This window comes from Hyaena hyaena, unplaced genomic scaffold (assembly GCF_003009895.1).
Source record: "Hyaena hyaena isolate Hyena2069 unplaced genomic scaffold, ASM300989v1 scaffold_44, whole genome shotgun sequence".
Taxonomy (NCBI): Eukaryota; Metazoa; Chordata; class Mammalia; order Carnivora; family Hyaenidae; genus Hyaena; species Hyaena hyaena.
Window position 1 is genome coordinate 3,094,495 of NW_024080676.1, and position 22,547 is coordinate 3,117,041.

The 22,547-nt window shown below is 46.5% G+C and overlaps 1 protein-coding gene across 8 annotated transcripts in view; it reads right to left on the minus strand.

Annotated features, from left to right (window-relative positions):
• SORBS1 (sorbin and SH3 domain containing 1) overlaps positions 1–22,547 on the minus strand; it is a 166,712-nt gene that overhangs the window by 10,541 nt on the left and 133,624 nt on the right. For 7 of the 8 annotated variants that reach the window (XM_039230207.1, XM_039230206.1, XM_039230205.1 and 4 more), the window contains 4 exons: positions 19,405–19,451; positions 15,994–16,108; positions 15,720–15,845; positions 13,843–14,037 (listed from right to left, as the gene is read on the minus strand). In XM_039230207.1, coding sequence (XP_039086138.1) covers positions 13,843–14,037; positions 15,720–15,845; positions 15,994–16,108; positions 19,405–19,451 — 483 coding nt within the window. Of the gene's footprint in view, positions 1–11,588; positions 12,360–13,842; positions 14,038–15,719; positions 15,846–15,993; positions 16,109–19,404; positions 19,452–22,547 lie in introns of all 8 variants that reach the window. The other variant, XM_039230200.1, reaches the window with a different exon arrangement.

A 22,547-nucleotide genomic window follows, 5' to 3' on the forward strand; every position in this document is an offset into this window, starting at 1 on the left:
TCACATTGGAACGGATTCAAAATAAAAGTGTGAGCAAATACACGTACCACACCATCACACTCGATGACACCGGATACTCATGGCCTATGGCCATCGAGTTTCCACAACAACACGGTGAGTGCACAGGAGGAAATGCAATGTACAGAGTTAGAAGCAAGCATCCAGGCAGTGGAATGGGAAGTTGGAAGTATGAATGCAGTGAGGTGAGAATCAACAACACAGCGTCCCCAGATGGGCAGGAAAGAGACACAGAAGGGCTGTCTTATGGAAGAGTTATGACCTTCCATAAAAACACACATTGGTCCTTTTGCTCTCAGCTGACTAGCATCTACAGAAGGGCTGCTATGCCAAAAGGCAGTGTCAGTTATCCGGTTGACTGGCAGCCTACTCTGGCAAAGCGGGCTCCTAAAACTAACAGGGATGCCATATTTGGGTACTTATGAAAACGGAGAGAAAGGTTTCTGAAAAACTCCCTGGTAGTATCTGAAGGATCAAACATGACTGTTCCCCTGGAAAAGTCTGCACATGACACACCCCAGTCAGGTATGCGAGGAGTTCAGATATCTCACAGGGCAGAGCTTGCTTCCAGAACTAGGACTATGTGTCCTGACACAGCTGAAGAAATGAAACCATCGCTCTTCACTCACCAGCTCAGGTACCACATGCTGACACGGAAACATAGGTGTGATAATGGCCAAGCAGACTTGCTTTTTTAAATGGGTCTCCCGGAGTATAGGCCAGGGAGAGTGTTTGGAATTATTTCCCCCTGAAAGGATTCAATTCCAAGCTCTCAGAACTTTCCCTAAATGAACATTTGAAGAGCCATCTTTCTTGGAGGAATGTCCTGATAATGTGCGCTAATAGCAATGAGCCATAGCACTCCAGGGCCTTCTCAAAGGGCACTCAGATTACTTTCATATATGGCCCACTTGATTCAGAGAGGCCCAGGGCCTCCCCTGAGGTCACACAATGAGTTAGTGGTTGATTTGTCTTCTAGATTCATCTACTGGACTTTCTCTTTCATCCTCGGACCATTTCCCATGTTATTAGGAGTGCTCACTGATACTACTTGCCATGAGTCCCACAGAAACCCCAGAGATAGGCAGAACAGGGTTTGTTATCTTGTTTGCTTTTAAAAGCCATAAAGCTGATGCTCAGGGGTCTAGCGCACGCCCCAACGTCCCACAGTTAGCGAGAAGTTGAGCTGCTGGGCTGCCTCGGGGATGTCACCACCTCCTCCTACTCATCTCCACTGCAAATGGCCTCACTCTTTAGCATGTCTTGCAGGACCAACTTCTACCCCAGACATCATATCTATACTTCTGTCCTTCTGGTAAACCTCTTCAAGTTCTCTAAACTTCTTCAAAATTGCCATCATCTGAACCTTGGACTCTGGCAGAAGCAAAGGAAGAGACAGAACTGCCAGGGGCCTTTTCATGGTCCTTTTCCCATGTCTCAGGGACTCCAGCCTTGCCAGTAGAGCCTCCAGTAGAGCCTCGTGTGGCTCTACTCACATCCAGCCTCTGGATCGAGGCTTCTGTGTAACAAAGGAAAGTGATGACATTTCCAAGGACTTGCTATGTGGGTTTTCACGTGTCAGAAGAATGAAATGTATTCTGGGTGACTAGGTGACACCCACGGGCAGATTTTGACAAAAGGGAGCTGCCTATCCCAGCGGATACTGAAGCCAAGGCTGCGCTATCACTCGATGGGATGTTGTCGGGCACTGCTTCTCAACCTATAGCGTATGGCGGGATCACCTGGGAATCCTGTTAAAACGCAGACTCTGACTTGACACATCTGGGGTGCATCCTGAGGCTCTGTCTACTGGTGACACCCCCGATGCTGGTCCACAGATCAACTCTGGGGAGCAAGGCTATAGAGGACCTTAATTATCCTTCACTGAAGTTCTTCCGCTAGAGTGTGGCAAGACTGATCAGTCTGGGTCACACCTCATGAAAATGAAGTTGTCATAAAAATCCAAACTTCAGCTGGTGGCCTAATGACCTCAGGTCAAATGGAGAACAAAGAGGATTGTGGACAATCTCTTCACAGGATGTCTACAGCTTATAGGAGCCTTGTAGCATCTTTCAATCCACTTAATCGCAAATGAGTGACTGGAATTGATCCTCAAGCAAATATCTGGTGCTTAAGAGAGCCTTGGAGAATTGGATACAATTAAAAGAAACTAATATCTTATTAGCCCTTTTTTTGTAAAGCACTTAAAAACAAACAAAAGCTTTCAAAGCACATAGAGGTCCATTACCTCATCTGACTTTCATACTAACCCTCTGACTTGGAAAGGGTGGAAAAGGATGTTTTAAGGCTCAGGGAAGTGTGAAGATTTGCACAATGTGGCAAAGCCACTGATGACTGAGTCCTCGGTGTGTAACTGACATTGACCACCTCCCTCTTGAGCCACGATGGGATGGCTATGAATATAGCAACACCCAGCTTCTGCCCTTTGTGAAAGCAGCCACTGTCTCGTCTCTTCCTGAATACTTTCTCTGCATGTAAAAGGTACAGGGTACAATAATAAATATGGTCCAGTCATTAACTCAAGGATCCACAGTACTGGATGGGATACTGAGCCAGCTAATACCTTCCTTGGTCTCAGGTCATATCCAAATCAGAGGATAACCATCATCATAGCTTTCACATCAAGACAAAGGTAACATCTAGTACAAACTGAAGTTGTCCCCGATAGGTAAGGATAGTTTGGTTCCTTAATCACAGTTTGTGGGATGAGGGACAAAGGCAAGATAAACATTTATCCTATTAGCTAAGATTCAGTTTCTTCCTGTTTGAAATGCACTCCTTAGATTTAAATCAAACAAATTCAGATAGTTGAGATGTAAACCAGTTTTTTGGGGGGGGTGTTGTGTGGCATGTGAACCCTCAGGGACAATAGAGACCACTGATATTCATTGTGGGGATTTGCCCTTTACTCTGAAGGCTGTTTGTCTTCAGATTTTTTTTTCCTTTAGGTATAGATTTTTCTTTTCCTGGCCCCATTTTCTAACTGTATACAGCTTTACATAGCTCTTTCTCTGAACTTATGCTGTCCAATATGGTAGCCCATAACACTTGAGATGTGGCCAGTATAAAAATGTGCTGTAAGTGTAAAAATACACACTGGGTTTCAAAAACAGCACAAAATATAGAATGCAAATTGTTATCATTAATAATCATTATTGATTATATACTATTATGTAATTATATCAATAGTTTAATGCTACTTTAGATATGTTTGATTAAATAAAATATATTGTTAAAATTAATTTCACTGATTCCATTTTACTACCAGAAAAGTTTAAATTATATACACGACTCATGTTACATGCCTCCTGGACAATGCCACTCTGCACTCTCTCCCCACCCTTATTTATTTATTTATTTATTTATTTACTTACTCATTCATTCATTTCCTTAAATAGTTTACCGTCAAGCTGGTTTCCATATAACACTCAGTGCTCATCCCAACAAGTGCCCTCCTCCGTGCCCATCACCCCCCTTCCCCTCTCCCCCACCCCCATCAGCCCTCAGTTTGTTCTCACCATTCAAGAGTCTCTCATGGTTTGCCTCCCTCCCTCTCCCCAACTATTTTTCCCCTTCTCCTCCCCCGTGGTCCTCCGTTAAGTTCCTCCTAATCCTCCTATACATGAAAACGTATGGTATCTGTCCTTCTCTACCTGACTTATTTCACTCAGCATAACACCCTCAAGTTCGATCCATGTTGCTACACATGGCCAGATTTCATTCATTCTCATTGCCATGTAGTATTCCATTACATAGATAAACCACATCTTGATCCATTCATCAGTTGATGGACACTTAGGCTCTTTCCATGTTTTGGCTATTGTGGAGAGTGCTGCTATGAACTTTGGAGTACATGTGCTCCTATGCATCAGCATTCCTGTATCCCTTGGGGAAATTCCTAGCACTGCTATTGCTGGGTCATAGGGGAGTTCTATTGTTAATTTTTGAGGAACCTCCACACTGTTTTCCAGAGCGCCTGCACCAGTTTACATTCCCACCAGCAGTGTAAGAGGGTGCCCGTTTCTCCACATCCTCGCCAGCATCTACAGTCTCCTGATTTGTTCATTTTAGCCACTCTGACAGGAATGAGGTGGTATCTCAGTGTGGTTTTGATTTGTATTTCCCTGATGATGAGGGACGCTGAGCATTGTTCATGTGTCTGTTTGCTCATCTGGATGTCCTTTTTGGAGAAGTGTCTGTTCATGTCTTCTGCCCATTTCTTCACTGGATTGTTTGCTTTTCGCCCCCACCCTTATTTAAGTCTAAAAGTAGACAAAGTTCTAATGAGGACCTCATCCAGGGTTAAGAATAAAGGGAGTATTATCTTATGCCAAGTATGTTTTGGACTTTTGGAGATGTGCTCTAGTTTTTCACATTTAGAAAAATAGCCATCAGCCCAACACGTACACACACACACACACACAGCCTGCACTCTCCCCATCCTCCATCAGTAAGCAGGAGTTACCGATCCAGAAACTACTTTTCTTCCCTATTTGCACATGCATTCACACACTGCCCCCCTTCCCCCCTGCCCCTTGGCCTGGAGGACTCGTTTTATTATTCCCAAGTGAGCAACCTACATGGAGCCTTCCCTGCTCTGTTTCCCTTCTATCTTCTGTTCACAGAAGTCCCTCAGGAATCTGACCCTGGCCTCCCTGGGGCTAGTAATCCTTCTGGATCCACAGAACACCTGGCACGAACATGGGAGTTAGTAAGCATTCTCTTCCAGCTTTGGGTGTGTGCCCAAGCCCTGAAGCCCCAAATAAACTGTCCACAGGGTACAGGGCAGCAGAGAAGTCTTGGAGATGTTAATGAGATTAAGAAACTCAGCCTCAGCGTGGCCTGACCCCCCCTGGAAGCATCTCAGGCCCCTTCTGCCCTCCTAACCAAACCCCTCTCCCCAGTGACTCAGAGATAGCGTTATTCAACCCACTGCCCATGCCTATCTTCTCATCTGCTCAGACCCCACCCCTACCTCTCTTTCTGATGACCCATACCGGCCTCCCAGGAGGAGACCTGACTGAGTACGAGGAAATCTGGGTCCCAGGCTAGGCTAAGACGCTAGCTTAGTGTTTTTGGATTTCAAGTTCTTAGTAAAATAAGAGGATTGGACATGATTTACATAAACATTCTTTTTGGCTTGAAGGTTCTAACACAAGGGTGCATGCATCCTATGAATTGAGAACTAGGCTGGACAGGGCTGGCCTGGCTTAAGAACAGATGCACCCCACTCATGGCCCACGGAGGACTTGGTGGAGGGCTTGTGACTGCAGCCTCCAGATGTGGATGGAGAGCTTCCTCTGGCAGCGCAGGAGGGGCTGCCCTGGATGGTGATAGATCTGCAGCTTCTAGAGCACCATAGGCAATCTGGGCCAGAGGAGTCAGAGGCCTGAACGCTTTGGGCTCCGGGGTTTTGGCTCTAGAAAACCTCCATAGGACCCTCAAAACAGGCCCCACTGAGTTCTCCTTGAGTTTATTAAGAAAAGTATCCCAGCTTAGGGGCACCTGGGTAGCTCAGCTGGTTGAGTGTTAGACTTTGGCTCAGGTCATGATCTTACTGTTGGTGAGTTCGAGCCCCGTGTCAGGTTCTGTGCTGACAGCTCAGAGCCTGGAGCCTGCTTCAGATTCTGTGTTTCCCTTTCTCTCTGCCCCTCCCTTGCTCATGCTCTCTTTGTCTCTCTCTTTCAAAAATAGACATTAAAAAAAAAAATAAAAGAAAGAAAAATATCCCAGTTTAAACATAAAACAAATTACAACCAACTGGTTCAGCTGTTCACCATCTAGACACAATCCTCTTGCAGACTACTCCACAGAGAACACATTACTGTGTTGTAATCTGAATCTGATTACAACACTAAACCCAAACATTCAGCCTTGTCCTCATAGTCTGCAGTGTGGTCTGTTTCTCTCCTAAAGTGAGCTGAGGAGTAATAGCAAGTGTATATCCAAAAATGAAGAAGTCAAAAACTTTCCAAGAGGGTGCTTTCATACTCCAGGGGCAAGAAAGCAGGGAGAAGCACTAATTTAGGGTGCAACATCTCTAATTTCTAAACTCTAGATCTGTTGACACAAAGTGAAGGATTCTTTCATATTCTACCTGCCTCTCTTCCCCCACCTCCATCTTCTTCTCTGAGGTGGAATGGGAGAAAGAAAATAAAGCAAACTTTTATTTCTTTTCCCTGTGACCTGGTGTCACCCAACAGGTATGTATTGAGTCCCAGTGACATGCTCTGTGCTGGGTGTGTTCATCTCTGTATCTCATTTCATCCTCTTAACAAGGTGGCCAACGTTTACCTCATCTTACGTAACTAAGACCCAACATGTCTGAGTAATTGAGGAAGTAGGACGTGAACCCCGGGCTCTCAGACCCCAAGTTCTGTGCATCCTATGACATCCTGATTCTCTGCACTTGTGCTCTGCGCAAGGGACACATCAGAATAGCTGGTGAGGTCAGTGATCAAGGAGGTACTCCTTGAGGAGTTACCTCGGTAGGTACTGTGTAGCTGGCATGAGGGTTGCTATGGATACCTACCATCTCTCCTAACACCTTTTTAGAGGTGGATACTTCAACTTTAGGTCTCGGTTCCCTATCCTAAGGTGTTGACATAACACCTGCTGATTATTTTTGTAACTGCAGTCAACGCCTCTCCCCATCCTGTAAATTGTTAAACACCCCGTGTACATATTTAGAGATTTCCCTTCTGAGTCAAAGGAAAATGTTTCCCATTTTAGTTGGATAGCTTACCACTTTTTATTTCCTCTTTGTTCTCGCAAGTTGCATTACATGCTTTCCCTTCTATTTCTAATTTCCATGCTCAGAGCAGGCCTAGGTCTTTGTTCTGATTTTTCCGGGAATGCAGCTAGCTGCCATGTGGTAAGGCACATTCCCTCAGAATCCACTAAAGCACCTTTCAGCCATCAGCTGAGTAGCTTTCTCTCCTCTCCTTTCTCCAGGGCTGTTCCTGTGCTTCTCAGATGCTTTGAGAATCCACATGGCTTTCCTGAATACTGCTTTTACTGTTGACTGGCTTCCTTCCCTTTGGGACCCAAACAAATATCACAGAAGTTTTGTCACTTTTCTCAGGCCTCAATTTCCTCATCTTATCATAAAAGAAGAATAGAATGGGGGGGCTCTTAACTCCCAGAGAGCCTTCAGATGGACTCAGGTGTGGATCTCCTGAAACCTGATGCAAAACTGTGTGTATGCTACCCTCATCCCCAAACTACTGGCCCAGAGTCCTCAGCTGACCTCAGATTCTCAACAGCTCTGTGATCCAGAAAAAGTTAAGAGTCACTGGAGTAGGTGATCTGTAAAGGTTCTTTTTAATTCAGAAATTCTATGAGGATCTCTCACACCAATTGTAGGAACTCTTAAAAACCATGGCTGGACACCAGTCCGCAAACACCATCTCTATCTCGGGAAAGCTCAGTGAATATATGATGATGCTAATGACAGATTTCCAAGATGCTCTTCCCTTTCACTGTCTTGATCATCCCAAACCTTCCTGGCCAAAATGATGCCCAATAAAATCCAAGAGTTTGGTTGATAATTCTGAACTCTTGGGTGTTTTCCTTGTATCTATGTCATTGTCTGATTATGCACCCCCGCCAAAGGGAACACCTTTCATTTTTCAATCGTGAACATCTGCAGGTTTATAATAAATCCCCTACTTAAATTTTTGAATTTGTTCTTTATTTTCCTTTCTGTTTATACAGGATTTTTAGCTAATCGTAGAATATAAGTGCTAAAAACAACTTCAGTTCTCTTGTCTAAATCTTTTGTTTATGGATAAGGAAACTCGCAGAGAACGGAAGTGACTCATCTGAAGACACACAGCAGGCCAACAGCAGAGCTGGACCAGAGCCTGGGGATCCCAACTTTCAACACAGTGCCCTCCCTACTAGATTGTGGTTCTCCTAAAGACGCCCTGCACTTCATCCCCACCTTCTGCTGTCCAGAGAACACACACCTAATAATAACATGAGCAACCGACCAAATGTGATTTCAGCTTGGGAGTCTACAAAGGAGTAAAAAGCCAAACCCTTATACAAGTGTTCACACACCCGCAGGGTTGGGGGTGGCAGGGGTAGGGCTGGACAGGTGACTCAGGGGAAGGAAGCAGCAATGCAGGGACTTAGCACCAAACAGGGAAGTCTGACAACTGATTCACAAGGGGCACATAACTGTGAGGAAGGGGACCAGACACAGTGTTGGGAGGTGCAGATGAAAATCTACGTGCTGTACAAGAGCTCCTCCAAGCTCTGCTCCCAGCGCCTTCCCCAGACCCCCCTTCTATGTACCTGTGCACACACTAAGCCTCACTCACAGCTCCCAATTCCCCATACTCTGTTCACATTCCCACCTGTGGGTCTTGGCTGGGCTACCTGCTTGCCTCAAACGATACCCTCTTGCTGTCTGCCTATTATAAATCTCCTGTGCTTTAAGCCCCAGATCAAATACCACATTTCTTACAAAGTCTACTAGACTGGCAGCTTCCCTCTCCTGTTGCTTATTATTTCTCATCTTGAACTTTCAGGGTGAACTATTTGCCTCTCCTTTCCTGTCTGCATCATAATTATTTGTGAACATGTCTTATCTCCCACCAGTGGAGGTCCTACATTCCTTTCACTGGGGCCAGTTATCTTTTTATCTTTTCTTTCACTCAACAAATATTTATTGAATACCTTCCACATATAAGGAATCATGATCCCTGACCTTAGGGCGCTAACACTCTAATGGCGACATAGACAAGCAAAGGTAAAGAATACAGCAGAGCTGAGAAGTGCCCCCCACAGTCAGGTGCAGAGGTTATGGGAAGCACAAAGTCAGAGCACTTAACCCAGTCTTACAGGGGCAGGGAGAAGTTATCAGGAAAGATTTCCTGGAAGAAGTTACACCTAAGTGAAGAAGTGAATGAAGGACAGGTGGGAATTATCCAGGCAAACACGCAGGAAGTCCTTGGAAGGTGAAGCTGGCTTGCTGTCTAAATGGCCAGATCACATGAGGCCTTTGAAAGCCTGTGAGGGAGGACACTTTCCTGAGGGCAATGGGAAGCCCTTGATAGTGTCTATCCTTTTCTGTCACCTGCAGCATTAGCACAGTGCCTGGCACATCCTAGATACTTGAGTGAAAGAATAAATGACCACAGCATTTCAGAATGTCTTTTCATTTAAGTTACTCAGCTAAACTCCCTCACTTACTGGTCACAAACTCAACCAAGCTTCCTAACAACTATAATAAAATTCAGTTCCCCACAGCAAGGAAAACAGTGATGGACAATTTTCCTGATCATACACACTGGTCTGCAACACATTTATCCCAATAAGTGTCACAGCAAGCTGACAGGACATCAAAGAACAGTGTCCCTGAAGTCCTTTCCATCTTTAGCTCTATCATACAGAGAGCCTCAAGGGGCAGGATCGTCTGCATGTCCTCCTTTCCTGAGTGGCTAGCTCTGAGTCCCAGTCACATGCGGGAAGAGTACAGAGGTGGGGTGGGAGATGTGTGGGCAGGAGCCCTTTCCACACAACTCCCCCAGCTCTCAGAGGGAACAAGGCCAGGGCCCAGGGCTGCGCACACCCATGGGGAAGGGGCTGGCCCTGAAAGAGCAGGAGGAAGGGAGGGGACAGGAAGTGGTACACTCAGGGTCTGGAGGCCCACCAAGAAAGGAAAATCAATTTTCAACAGGCCTGTCTTTCCATGTTGCCAGCTACCACCCCCACCTCCCACCCTCCATTAGGAAGCGGGAAGTATGTATCCCTAAACTCACCCGGAGCTCCGGCCCTGTGTGCACTTCCTGGACATGCTGGGTCCTGGAATCGGACTGTGCCGATGACTCAGGGCCGACAATAACAAGGTCTCCAGGCACCGTGGGCTGACTTAGAACGTTTACAGAATTGTTCCCATGTCAGAGACATTAAATTCTTTCCAGCTAGTCCCTCATTATCTCTCCCTAACCAACTATTCTTTCCTTAACAGGACACACCCTTTTCTCCCTCCTAGAACATGCATCCCAGGAGCCCCCACTCTCCAGGCAAGGCCTTCCCCGGGAATTGCTCTTCTCCCTGGGCCCCATGCTCAGAGCTGGAAAAACAATCCACTTTATGGAGCCTTCCCACATACCAGGCACCTCGCTTACTTCACTTAATCCTTACCACCACCCTATGAAGGAGGGACTACTTTCACTCCTGCTTTGTACATGAGAAAACAGTGGCTCGCTAGCGAGAGGCTAAGCCTGATTATTCGTCACTATCCCACACTGCTTTTCCTGTGGCAAGACCTTCCTCTCCCAACTGTCAGGCTGGAGCTGGAGGGCTGGCCTGGTCAGTGTCTCAGGCCTCTGTGCTCCTGTGGCCTCTGAGCCTGCCTCTATTGCTGCAGTCATGATGCTGCTGTCTGCCAGTCTACTGGAACACAGGCTCCTCCAGAGCAGGAAAGCACTGGCCCCTGCCCCCTTCCCTGATACAGGGCGGTGTCTACAGGCCTCAAATAAATATTTGTTGAGTGAATAAATGAAACTTTAGAGAAACACGAGGGCTGCAGGTCTGAGGATCAAACGTGGTCTACTGTGGGCATTGTGCACGGTAAATAATAAATGGGACTTAAGAATTCCATCTGATACTAAAGGCATTCTAGAATGTTCTCAATTCCAGAAGCAGCTCTAGATCACCCAAAATGGATAGCTGACCATGTTCTATTCCCAGCCCGTGCACTTGGGACTTTACACCCACTGCTTCATGGAACCCTCTCAACCACACTAGGAGGTAGTGTATCATCTTCACTTTACAGGTGAGGCTCAGAGAGGGCAAGGGACTCCCAGGAGGGAGTAGGTGGGAAGAGGTGAAAGGGCATTCAACTCCAGCTACTTTGGAGAAGTTGTCCAAAGTCTTTGATTTCTGGGGTACTGAACAGCATGGACAAAATTAGAATCAGGCTCTAACTGCCAAGTTTACCCTCATCCTCAGCCCCCAATTTTTCAGCCTTCCAAATACCCTAAGGCCACTGTGGTCCCTGAAATCTTTGCAGCTGACCCAGAGAGAAAATGGGCCAGTCATTTGTGCATCAGGGAACAAAAGCCCTGCGCTCCCACACAAACATGAGACAGGACGCAGACCTGACGGAGCTGAGCACTGGTGGAGTGCCACGGGTTATGGAAACAAAGTGCAGCTCACACAAAATCAAACCACACGGAGCCAAACTGAAGCCTGGTGTTCTCAGCTGCGTTAGAGCAAATTGAGGAAAGTCTCCAAGGCCTGAATGGGCGTGAGGAAGGCCTTCCTTCTCATGGGCTTTTGCACTGGGCCCGGAGGTGCCCAAAATGGGAGCAACTTCTGAATCACCTCAGGAGGCCAGAGTGCAGACCGTCCTTTGTCTCCCAACTGTCCCCAGCCTGACACCTTAGCCGATGACCCATGTCCCCTCCTGGGTAATAGTTTTGCTCCCAAGGCAAGCACAGGGCTCTCACCAGCATCTGCTGGGCCACGGGTGAGACGTCCAGCCCCCCTGCACCTGAGACGCCAAGGCACACACGGTCATGCTGCAGGCCTACCTGGCTCCCAGCACTCCCAGCAGCCCTCCTCTCAGCCTGCTCGCCACCTCTATGCGGCGCTGTCTGCTCAGCCTCCCTTCCCGGAAAAGGGCTACCCAGGGGCTGGCTGGGCCGGCTCTCCTCGGGGATGTGGAGATCTGAGAGTCTCTGTTCCGCGCTCAGGCACCTGACCACGTCTGAAGGTCGCAAGCAGCTCTTCTTAGAGATCTTGGGTCCTCCAGGGCATCTGTCACCTGCCTCCCGCTCTGCTCTCCTCTCACACTGTCCACGCTCTTCTCGCCTTGGCTGTCGCTTACCCTGGCTGCTAAAGGCGTCGGTGAGCTCGGAGATGACCCTATCAGAGCTCCCTGGTAGCGGCTGCGAGAAGCTGTCCCGGCAGACACCTGATGGTGGCATGTAGACGCCACTGTCCCCGTTGACGTGGAGGGAGGCCGGGGCACCGGGCACCAGAGAGGCTTTGTAGGGGGGAGGCAGGGCCAACGGGGATGCCATGGAGCGTGGGGTGGAACGATCCACCCAGCTCGAATGGGGCAGGCTGAGAGACAGGGAGGGCCCGGGCCTTGCCCACGAGGTCAGGTAGTCAGTGTGGTAGACAGAAGTCTCCGGCAGAGGAGGCAAGGGTGGGGTCAGGGCCAGAGACCGCCTGCCTGGGACCCCTACGGTCAGCGAGATCCACTCAGAGGTGACAGCGTGCATCTCAGGGGACAGGGCTCGGTGGGGGTGGGGCAGAGATGAGGGGGCTGGCATGAGGAGCTGGCTGTGACCCGGGGACTTGAAAAGAAGAGAGGAAAAACAAAGGAAAGAAGCAAAAGGTACAAGCGTCAGCATAAAGAAGAAAGGAAAACGATCACAAGAGATATACAAAAGAGGAATGAAATGGAGAGGATGAGGACACTCTGGTGTCCCCCCAATGAAATCATTTGGTCAGACTGGAGAGAAAAGTGGAATGTGGGTGCACGCGTGTGTGTGCATGGTGTGTGCAGGTGGTGGAGGAGAGGCGAAGCAAGTGGTATGGACGTGGGAGAAAGGGGCCTGTCGGGGCACTTACAGATGGTGCTGGCCTGGTTTGCAGAGTCAGACTTTCAGAGGGACACATTCGAAGCTTCCCACCCCTCCCCACCCTCCCCCACCCCTTCTACAACTCACCCACGACCCCATGAAGGGAAAAAGGTGCCCTGCCACTTCTTTGGGCTTTTATTCTCTCCAGTGCTCTTAGCAAAGAGCCTTCCAGAGAAGAGGACTAGCAGTGGCACTGTCTTGACTTATAGTCATGCTCAGCCCCAGCCCAGCGAAAAATCTCCCCGAGCTCCTCATATTGTCACAAAGCAGAATGGCCTGTGCCGACCCCACAACACCCTCCCCACAAGATCTCAGGATATGAATCTTGTTGTGTAGGAAGGCCTGGGTCAGCCCGTCTAATTCTTTCTGCCAAGAATCATCCCTGAGGTCAGTGACGGGCAGGTGGAAGAGGAGGGAATAATGAGAGGATGACAGAAAAGAGGCACTATCCAAGTGTCATCTCGGGTCCGGTCATACTCCTGGTCATCCTTACAACTGACCATTGTGGTGTGGTCAGTGTCCTCCACAGGAAGTCACTCTACCATGCCTCATCTGAACTCAAGGTCCTGATTTTTTCTTGGCTTTGGGAAAGTGGGGATGGATTTGGAATACTTTATATTTTTTAAAACAAGTTTGCTCATAATTAAAGTTTAGGGATGCAAACTTCATGCCTATAAACCTACTTCCTTTCAGCCCCGTGTAGACAGAGTTCGTGCTTGCAAAGAATACTCTGGATCTGGTCTTTAGGTCTGAGAATGAGAACATGCAATTCTGTCTTTCAATCTTTGTCTTTTGCAGGCCACCCCTGGCCAGTAAGATGATGAAGAGAAGCATACTGGGTCATGGTATGTACAGGACACTGGTGGGCCCCAGACAGCCAGCGTCATCCAGGGTAGGATGCTCCTATAAAGAGTTTTGGACCAACTGATAAAGGCTGTTATGTCTCTTGCCCTAATCATCTTATCCTCAGGGCAATCACCTTAAGCTCTTTCTTTTCCCCCAAATAAGAATTCTCCCTGCAAGTTCTTGAAAAATGTCATTTGTATGCATGGAAACAAACCCTGGTATGTATTCTCTGCATTACTGCACACGGTTCTTAGTTACAGTATGGAAGAACCACCCCCAGGGGCCTGTGTGCCATCAGCACCATAGATCTGTCATGAGAGCAAAAACCAGTGACGAGAGGCTTAGGTACCTGCGGGCTCGTGGTGGCACTACGACTTGGGGAGGCGGAGAAAGGCAGGTCGATGTAATCCACGGGGTTTTTCACCAGTGGCCGCTTGATCACGTCCACGTAGGTGATGGGGAAGATGCCTTGCCGAGACGTCCCTGGGATCCTTCCTTCATACCAGTTCTCATCCACCTGTCGGAGCAGCGCGATCCTCTCACCCTGTAAGATACGGCAAGGTAAGGGTCCCTGTCGCAGCACACCTCGGCACGCCTCAGGCCCTCACCTGCACCCTGCACCATCCCCTGTCCCACCCTGAGCCCCCCGCCTGCACCCTGCGCCGTCCTTAATCAGTTATCAGAGACTTTGTTCAGAGAAACCTTCCTTTCTAGATCTGGATGAAACCAGGATCACCGAGATGGAGACGCTAACAGCAGGAGGGCAACCTGGAGGCTGTGAAGTCAAGCTTGGTCTTGAAATATTTCAGATTCATTCCCCTAAGCTAACAGCCAAATGTATGGTTTTTGCCTCATTTAACACAATATTGATACCCAACTTTGTCTAAAGCGAAGGCTTTGGAGGGTTATCTTTTTTCCTTCCTTTTCATGACTTTATTTTCCCCTATATCATTATAGAAAAGTTAAAACACAAACATTAGGCAGAACGTAATTATTACCCATAAAATTATCACTTGGGGATAATCAGTGTTCATATTTTGATAGATGATGTATTTCCAGATTTAATCCCATGAATGTGAATTAGACTGGCACATGCTTTTTTCTTATGCAAATGGAGTCTGCACTGTATTTCCCTTTTCCAGCCTTCTACATATAGCAAATGTCCTTCTTTGTTAAGGAATATAATTTTACATTTTTAATGGTATTGCAGCAACAGCTTAAGGGCCCACTGCAGGCTATCCTGTTGTATGCACATACGATAACCTAATTATTGGTCTCCCCATATTGGGCGTTTAGGGTGCTTCCAGTGCCTCTCTTTCCCATAAGGCAGCTCATCTTTTTTTTTTTTTTTTTAAGTACACTTCAAGCCCAGCACAGAGCTCAACATGGGGCTTGAACTCATGAGTGTGGGATTAAGACCTGAGCTGAGATCAAGAGTTGGATGATTCAGTGACGGAGGCATCCAGACATCCCAGCTCATCTTTTTCTAAGGCATGTGTTCATTTTCCTCCATCCTCAGTAAAATTAGTAACTAATTACTGTAGCAATCCAGAGAGCCTTGACACCTGAAGAGAACATCTGATCCTTGGGAAGACCAGCATCCCTGCAGACACCCCTGCACAGCTTACTCGTATGCAAAACGAGTGCAGTGAGAACCCTGGCATCTCCTGTTCATCGAGCACCGACTAGCTGCTGTGCGACATCCTGGGGGCTTCACAGAGCCTCTCAAAACAGCTCTAGAAGAGGGCCCTCTATCTTCATCATACATATGAGCAAATGGCAGCTTAGAAAGATTCTTCAACTCCCCGAAAGCTGCACAGCTGATAACCCGTGACTTTTGGCTTCAAAGTATTTCAAACTTCTCTTGGTGTCAAAGGACTTGCTCTTCTCCATTAGGGCCATGTTAATATACTGTGAAACCTAGTCACCAACACTGACCACGTCATTAGGTGCTCAATAAATATTGGTTGAAGAGGTCTAAGATTCCAGAAATACTGCCTTTTTAGTCAGTGAACCTAATGTAATTAAGCCGTGACAGAGCCTGGGGTTTATTTTTTAAATTCCTCACCTCAGAGAATTCTCCAATTGCCTTTAATGCAATCCTTCACGGGGCACATCTCCTAGGCACAGGGATGGTGCCACCAGGCTATATTGCTGTGATGCCACTGCCCCACCAAAACACGGCCATCCAACAGAGTCTCAGAGACGACAGGAGAGGGCACCTACCTTTCTGAAGGACATTTCTACTTGCGTATCACCATTAAAGTTGAACTTAGCAATGGCTTCTCCGTATTCCAAAACCTGCACTGGTGCCAACTTCTTGGGCTGAGCCTTCTCAGCAGGAGGAAGAAGCTGAGAAAGGGAGAGAGGCAGAGCAGAAGGAAAAGAACAGAAAGTAGGGGGAGGAGAGGAAGGGAGGAAACAAAACACAAGGTCTTGGTAAGTTAAGTGATGGTTTGGGCATGACGAGGCTCTTCCCTGGAAAGAGGAGCTACAGTACCTCGATGTAGGTGCGTGGGAAGATCCCCACCCGGCCGTGATGCTCTCCTTCGTACCAGTTCTGATCAATCTGCTTATAGATGTAAACAATGTCCCCTTTCTGCAGAGGAAGCTCCCTGTCGACAGAGAGTCATGGCATTTTAGCAGATGTTTCAAAATGTGGAAGATGAAGACACTCCATTTTTTAGCAAAAGAAGACTTTGAGTGAGGTCAAAGGAACAGATGATAGAACAGGGGCTCTATATTTGGAAGTGAGAGCCCCACTCTTCTGGAAACTACATTTCTTTTGGCACCTTTCCAGTTTTCTGTGGGATAGATGTTAACTTTTTTTTTTTTTAAGATTTTAAGTATATCTCTACACCCAACATGAGGCTTGAACTTATAACTCTGAGACCAAGAGTTGCATGCTCTACCAATTGAGCCAGCCAGGCACCCCTGAAAGTTTTTTGAATTGAGAAAAAAAAGTGACTTAGATCTTTTTCCATTTGCATCAAACCAACAGCATGAGAAGAAAGGCTCTGACTGCAGTTTGGAGGGGGTGTGCCTACTTGCCAGGAAGTCCCACGGTTATGTGAGGGGTGCTGGCTCAACAACTGGGGCACATCTGGAAGACTTTACATAAAGTCGGCACTGTGCTGACTGCAGGAACAAGGCGGCCTTTGTGGGTCTCACACTGGTACACAAGATTCTAATCCTGAGGAGGCCCATGAAGGGGACCTGGGGCATTTGTCTCTGTAAGAAAGAATGTTTTGGGCCAATTTTTTTGCGATAGCTTCCTTGCCGATGCTCTGAATTCCCTCCTCTCTTTACTTGTTAATCACGGACACATGATGTGCAGCACCCTCAGTGTACCCACTCCTGCTAGAGATCTCTATGTCCCTCTACGTGACTTGCAGCTGGAGATGCAGGTGAGGGTGTCACGGACCCACTGGTAAGCAAGGACAAGGACAGCTCGAGGGGGGCTGAGAGGTCTGCAGTCACGGCCAAAGGAGAGGTACCATTGGCTGCCATCCTGCCTGCATTAGGGACCACATGCCCATCTCCCAAAGAACCACACGGCAAGGTCTTGTGGTAACAAGGCTTGAGAAACAATAATATGATATACTTCAGATCTTTTCCAGAGTGTCACCACATATATTGGCACAGAAGAGGATCAGAGAAGTCCTGTGGGTAAGAAACCTGTTTAATTTTGTTGAGTTGAGTGCTCCTACAGAACACTTTTTAAAGTAACATACTATGGAGAAAAGTAGAACCCAGTGATTAAAGATGTTTAGAAGACTCAAGCCAATGGATCTGTCATTTGCTCTTCTATTTTTTTTTTTTTAAATGTTTGTTTTTGAGAGTTGGGGGAGAGGGCAGAGAGAGAGACAGAGGATCCAAAGCAGACTTGGTACTGACAGCAGAGAGCCTGACGTGAGGCTCGAACTCATGAAATGTGATATCATGACCTGAGCCAAAGTTCGATGCTTCACCCACTGAAGCCACCCAGACACAACTGTCATTTACTCTTTTTTAAAAAAGTTCTGTTAACTGTTCTAGGAGGGAGCATGGTGTGATAACAGCACCAAGCCAGGAGGAAGGAGACATCTCTCCAGCATTTGCAACACTGATAAATGGTGACAATTCCCTCTCTATCAGCCTTTTCTCCCTCTTCTATTTGACAAGGTTGCTCTAAGGAAAAAATTGTTCTGTGACTTTTTAATGAAATGTATATAATATAATCATCACAATGTCATTCAATGATTACGTGGGTTTTGCTCAATTCAAAGAATAAAGGGGAAAAGGTATTGCTTGATTAAATTAAAATTAGTTTATATACTCTTGTTATATTCTCTCTGATTAAAAAGAAGGGGCAGGGAAGATGCTGACTTTTGCTACATTCTGAAAAATGTTTTATTTTTATTTTATTTTTTTAATAAACAATATTTTTTTAATTTTTAAAATTTATTTCTGGGAGAGAGAGATAGCGTGAGCAGGGGAGGGTCAGAGAGAGAGAGGGAGACACAGAATCTGAAGCAGGCTCCAGGCTCTGAGCTAGCTGTCAGCACAGAGCCCAATCCGGGGCTCAAACCCACAAACCGTGAGATCATGACCTGAGCCGAAGTCAGAGGCTCAACCGACTGAGCCACCCAGGCGCCCCTGCAAAATGTTTTATAAGTATCGCCTCAGCTGCCCTGCGAGAGTGGCATTTTTGTGCCCATTTTATAAATGAAGAAATTTGAGGTGGAGCTTGGTGACCCTGCTCATGGTCACAGAGACAGGAAGTGGCACGGTCACAACTCGAACACAGGGCTTCCTGACTCTAGAGCTCATCTTCCCAGCATAGCAGGCTGACACTTCTTGTTAGCCAATGAGCTAAAGGACTGGAGAGACTACAAACAAACCTAACAAGGCAGATTGGTACCTAGGTCTGGAAACTCTACCCTGGTCACATTTTGTGCTGGGAAGAGATCAGAATCATGGTTGCATAGCCTCTCAACGGCATTTCCCAGCATCCAGTGAGGAGAACTTTCCCTCTCAACATCGAGGATGGAGATGCAGGGCCTCCATCAGCTGGACAATGGGATGGCAGCTGGTATTGCCACCAATGGAAACTCATGGCCCATAATTAGATAGGAAGTGAGTAAGTTGCTTGTGGAATCCAGTCTTTAGTATTATTTCCCAAATTTCATTCCATGGAAACAGAAAGGCTTCTTGGTCATCTAAATTTAGGTAACACTGGGCTAAATGAGCTAATCAGATTTCTTCATTGAAAGCCTTCTAGAGCTAATTACAATACTAATATTAAAGTCTCCCTGGGGAGAGAAGGGCATGGGAGATATGGACGTAGTATGCAGTGGTTCCCAGATTCATTCCTAGCATGGAATACTCTTTTCAAGAAATATTTTACACAGCTAGTACTTTAAGAAACATAGTTAGAGAAATGCTGGTTTCCTCTGGGTTCCCACAAGCTCTGAATGCCATAAGATGTTGTAGCAAAAGTTACAAAAAAGTTATCTTCCTAGAAACTGGTTCTGGTTCTTTCCATAGAAAGTGTGGGTCAGACTGAGCTGCCACTTCATCAAGGGAATCGAATCCCTGTCCAGGAGGCAGCAGGGTGGCATATGATGGTAGGAGTCCAGGCTGCCTGGATTTGAATCCTCTGCCTCTAGCACTGACCAGCTTGCGTGAGTTCCTTTCCCTCACAGCCTCTAGGCTTCTCTATTACTATAATGGGGATAATAATAGCATCAAGCCCAGAGGGTTCTGGTGAGGGCTGAATCAGTTAACATATGTAACTTGAATGGTCTTTGGCATGTAGGAAACTCTATAAATTACTGTTTTTAATCATTGTTGTTTTTCTCTATCTCTTCTCTACAAGTGAGCTGTTTCAAAGAGGCAGTTAAAAAAACAACAACTCGGTGGTACTTACTTTAGGGTCTGAGCTTTAAAGTCAAATTTGGCTCTGGCAGGTCTCATCTAAACACAAGAAACAGTCAAAATTTAAAATCACAATTTATGTACAATGAAAAGGACACATCTTCAGCAGTTTCCAGAAAGCAAAGCAGAAGAATTCACTCTAAGTAGTTCATTCTGGTGCAGAAATCTGGGCAAAATTCCACTTATCTGACCTCAGCAGAACATTAGATGAATGTTTGATCAACTATGTCATGCATGAGAATCTCCCCAAGGAGGCCAGATTTGGGGAAGAGATGCTTTGTAAAGTCCCCAAGCTGAAGCGCTGGCTCCCCAAAGCTGGCCGTGCTATTACAAACCACACACACGCACACACACACGCGCCAGTCAGAAGTCCTCAGACATTCCTTATCTACTGTGTTACTCTTTGGGGGACATCTTCTATTTGCCGGACTTAAAATTATGATCTGCAAGTGGACGAAACCCTGATTCACTTCTCATGTCATCCTTGACTCCATGTATTACTCATGGTCTGTGAGATCATCTCAAAAGCCAGACAAAGGGAGCCTTGAGCTCATGCTCTTTCTCCAAGGCTTCTCTTTCTGGACCCCTGGGCCTCGAAGACCTGCTCAGATTCCAGTTCCTCCAGTATGTTGTTAAGTCCTGCCAGCCCTCCCTCCAAAATCACGGTCAGGTCTGACCTCTAGTTCCTATACATACAAAGCTTTCTTTGACTTTGTGCTCTTTACACTTTCATCTACGGTCACTCAAGAGCACAAATAACATTCTCAAATACTTTCACTCGTCACTTCCCTGCTTTGAAGTTGGTTGAGGCTCTCAAGTGTCCCTTAGATCAAATTTCAATTTCTAACATGGTAAGTTAAGGTCTTGGGTAATTTCTCCCCAATTTCACACACTTCTTTGTCAATATTAGAGGACAAAGTGGAGGGGGAAAAATGGTACTATATTTTAAAGCTCCATCAAGCCTCGTGTTAGGTCCTAAGCCCCTCAATGATATGACCCTTATTTGCAGGCCCCTCAAGCTAGGAATTTTCTCTAGGGTGATGAATCCCCCACAGGAATTTATTTTTGCATTTTCATGTTGATATTTCTATCTATTCACATATATAGTACAGGGCAACTAAATGACTACTTTATAACCAATGCCATAGGATTTCAATGCCTGAATTTGTGTCTGTCTGTGACAAAAGAGCACAATTTAATAATTGCAAGCAAATAAGAAAGAATGGATGTAGAGTGAATGATAAATGACAAGTTGGTAGAGAAGCCCAGGCAACCAACATTGTAAGGACAAAAATTTCAGTGATTCCAATTAAAAAAAAAAAAAAAACAAACAAAAAACAAATGTGGTGGTTACCCCAGGACAGCCAGCTGTAGGGCTGTGTGAACTTTAAAAAATGTATACCAAATAGCACCACATTCACACTTTGAGTGGCAACTGAAATAAACAGGTAAAATGACATCACCTGTTGGTTAAATTAAGTTTTACAGGTGTGCAATTTACTGCTTAATTTGTAAATTGGCTTAGGCCAATACTGGGGATTGGTGAAAACAAAAAAAAATTTTTTTCCATTAATCAAAATCCATACACTACTCCAGGTTGAGAAATACTGATTCCATTGAACTGCTAAGACATATCATGAGTCATTATTGCCTATACAAAGCATCACCGCTGTCTATATCTGTCTCTGTCTCCAAGGCCTAATCCATCCCTGTCTCCCTTGCCTTCGACAACATTGTTACTTGCTACAACAGACACAACTGTCATGAGGTTGCCTCTTCCACTACACTACCAGCTTCCCAAGGACACAGTCTGGGTCCTATTTATGCCTCTGCACAGGGTCTTGCACAGAATTGGTAGTCACTCAGGTTGTACTCAATGGGGCTGATGTCCATCTACATGATTCTGTGCATGGGACTTGTTAGTCCCTATTTTCCCGTGTCTGTCAGTCAACATCTAGGGTAGTGGTTCTCAGGGTGTGGTCCCTAAACTGGCCTCATCAGCATCACCTGGGAACTGGTTAGAAATGCAATCCTTGGGCCCCACCCTAGAATTAGAACCTTTGTGGATGGGCCCCGAGGAGATTCTGATGAGCGCTCTGGAAGGGAGGCTGGGTGGGTTAGGCAGTTTGCCTCTTTCCATGGTTGTTCTGCCTCAGCTACATTTTCACGTGCCTGTATTACCTACACCCATAACCCTGCAGCCCTCTGGTGCCTTCCAGGTTCCCCTCCTCTCCATCCCTTGCAAGCAGGAGGGCCCGTGAATGAGGATAATCTGTCACCAGAGGCTTCAGAATAGGGTGGTTCTGAGGAGCTGGAATACTGGGGGCTGTCCTTCCCTGGCGTCCGCATGACTGCTGCCAACTTCTGCCTCTTCCTTATGACATTTTCTTTTTCTCCATCACCTCAGTCTCCTTCCCCTTCCCTGCTCTCCTCCCTTCGCTCTGGTCCTTTTCTTTCTTTGTCACAAAAACCTTCCACTTCTTTAAAAAACAAAACAAAAACCATTTGATGAGTAGCCAGTGCCTCTGTCACTCAACAAATAGAAATGTGAATGTTAATCTACTACATCTAAAGATTATAAGACTGCATGTGCTTTGGTGTCACTTGCCCAGCTCCCTGCCCCCCAAGCCTCGGACACACACACTTGCCCAAAAGCAGCTAATCCTTAGCGCGCCACTTAGGGCTACGTGGCAAAACATGTCCTGACACAAGACACAGCATTGGGCCGGCATAAGAATTTCAACATGTTGTTGGGGCGCCTGGGTGGCTCATTCGGTTGAGCATCTGACTTTGGCTCAGGTCATGATCTCACGAGTTCATGAGTTCGATCGAGTTCCACATAGGGCTCTCTGCTGTCAGCACAGAGCCCGTTTCGGATCCTCTGCCCCCTCTCTCTGCCCCTCCCCCACTTGCACTTGGTCTCAAAATAAATAAAACATTAAAAAATTTAAAAAAAAAATGTGAACATGTCGACCTTAGTGCAGGAGGCCAAGGCTCGGATGAAATAACTTCAGAGGTCTGTGCTTTCTTTGTGCCTTTTATAATATTAAGTTTTGTAATCTCAGCTGAGAAACGTCAAAATCAAGGGAACAAATACAATGTCTCTCAGGGGTTCTCTTATCCCCCGTGGGCTTA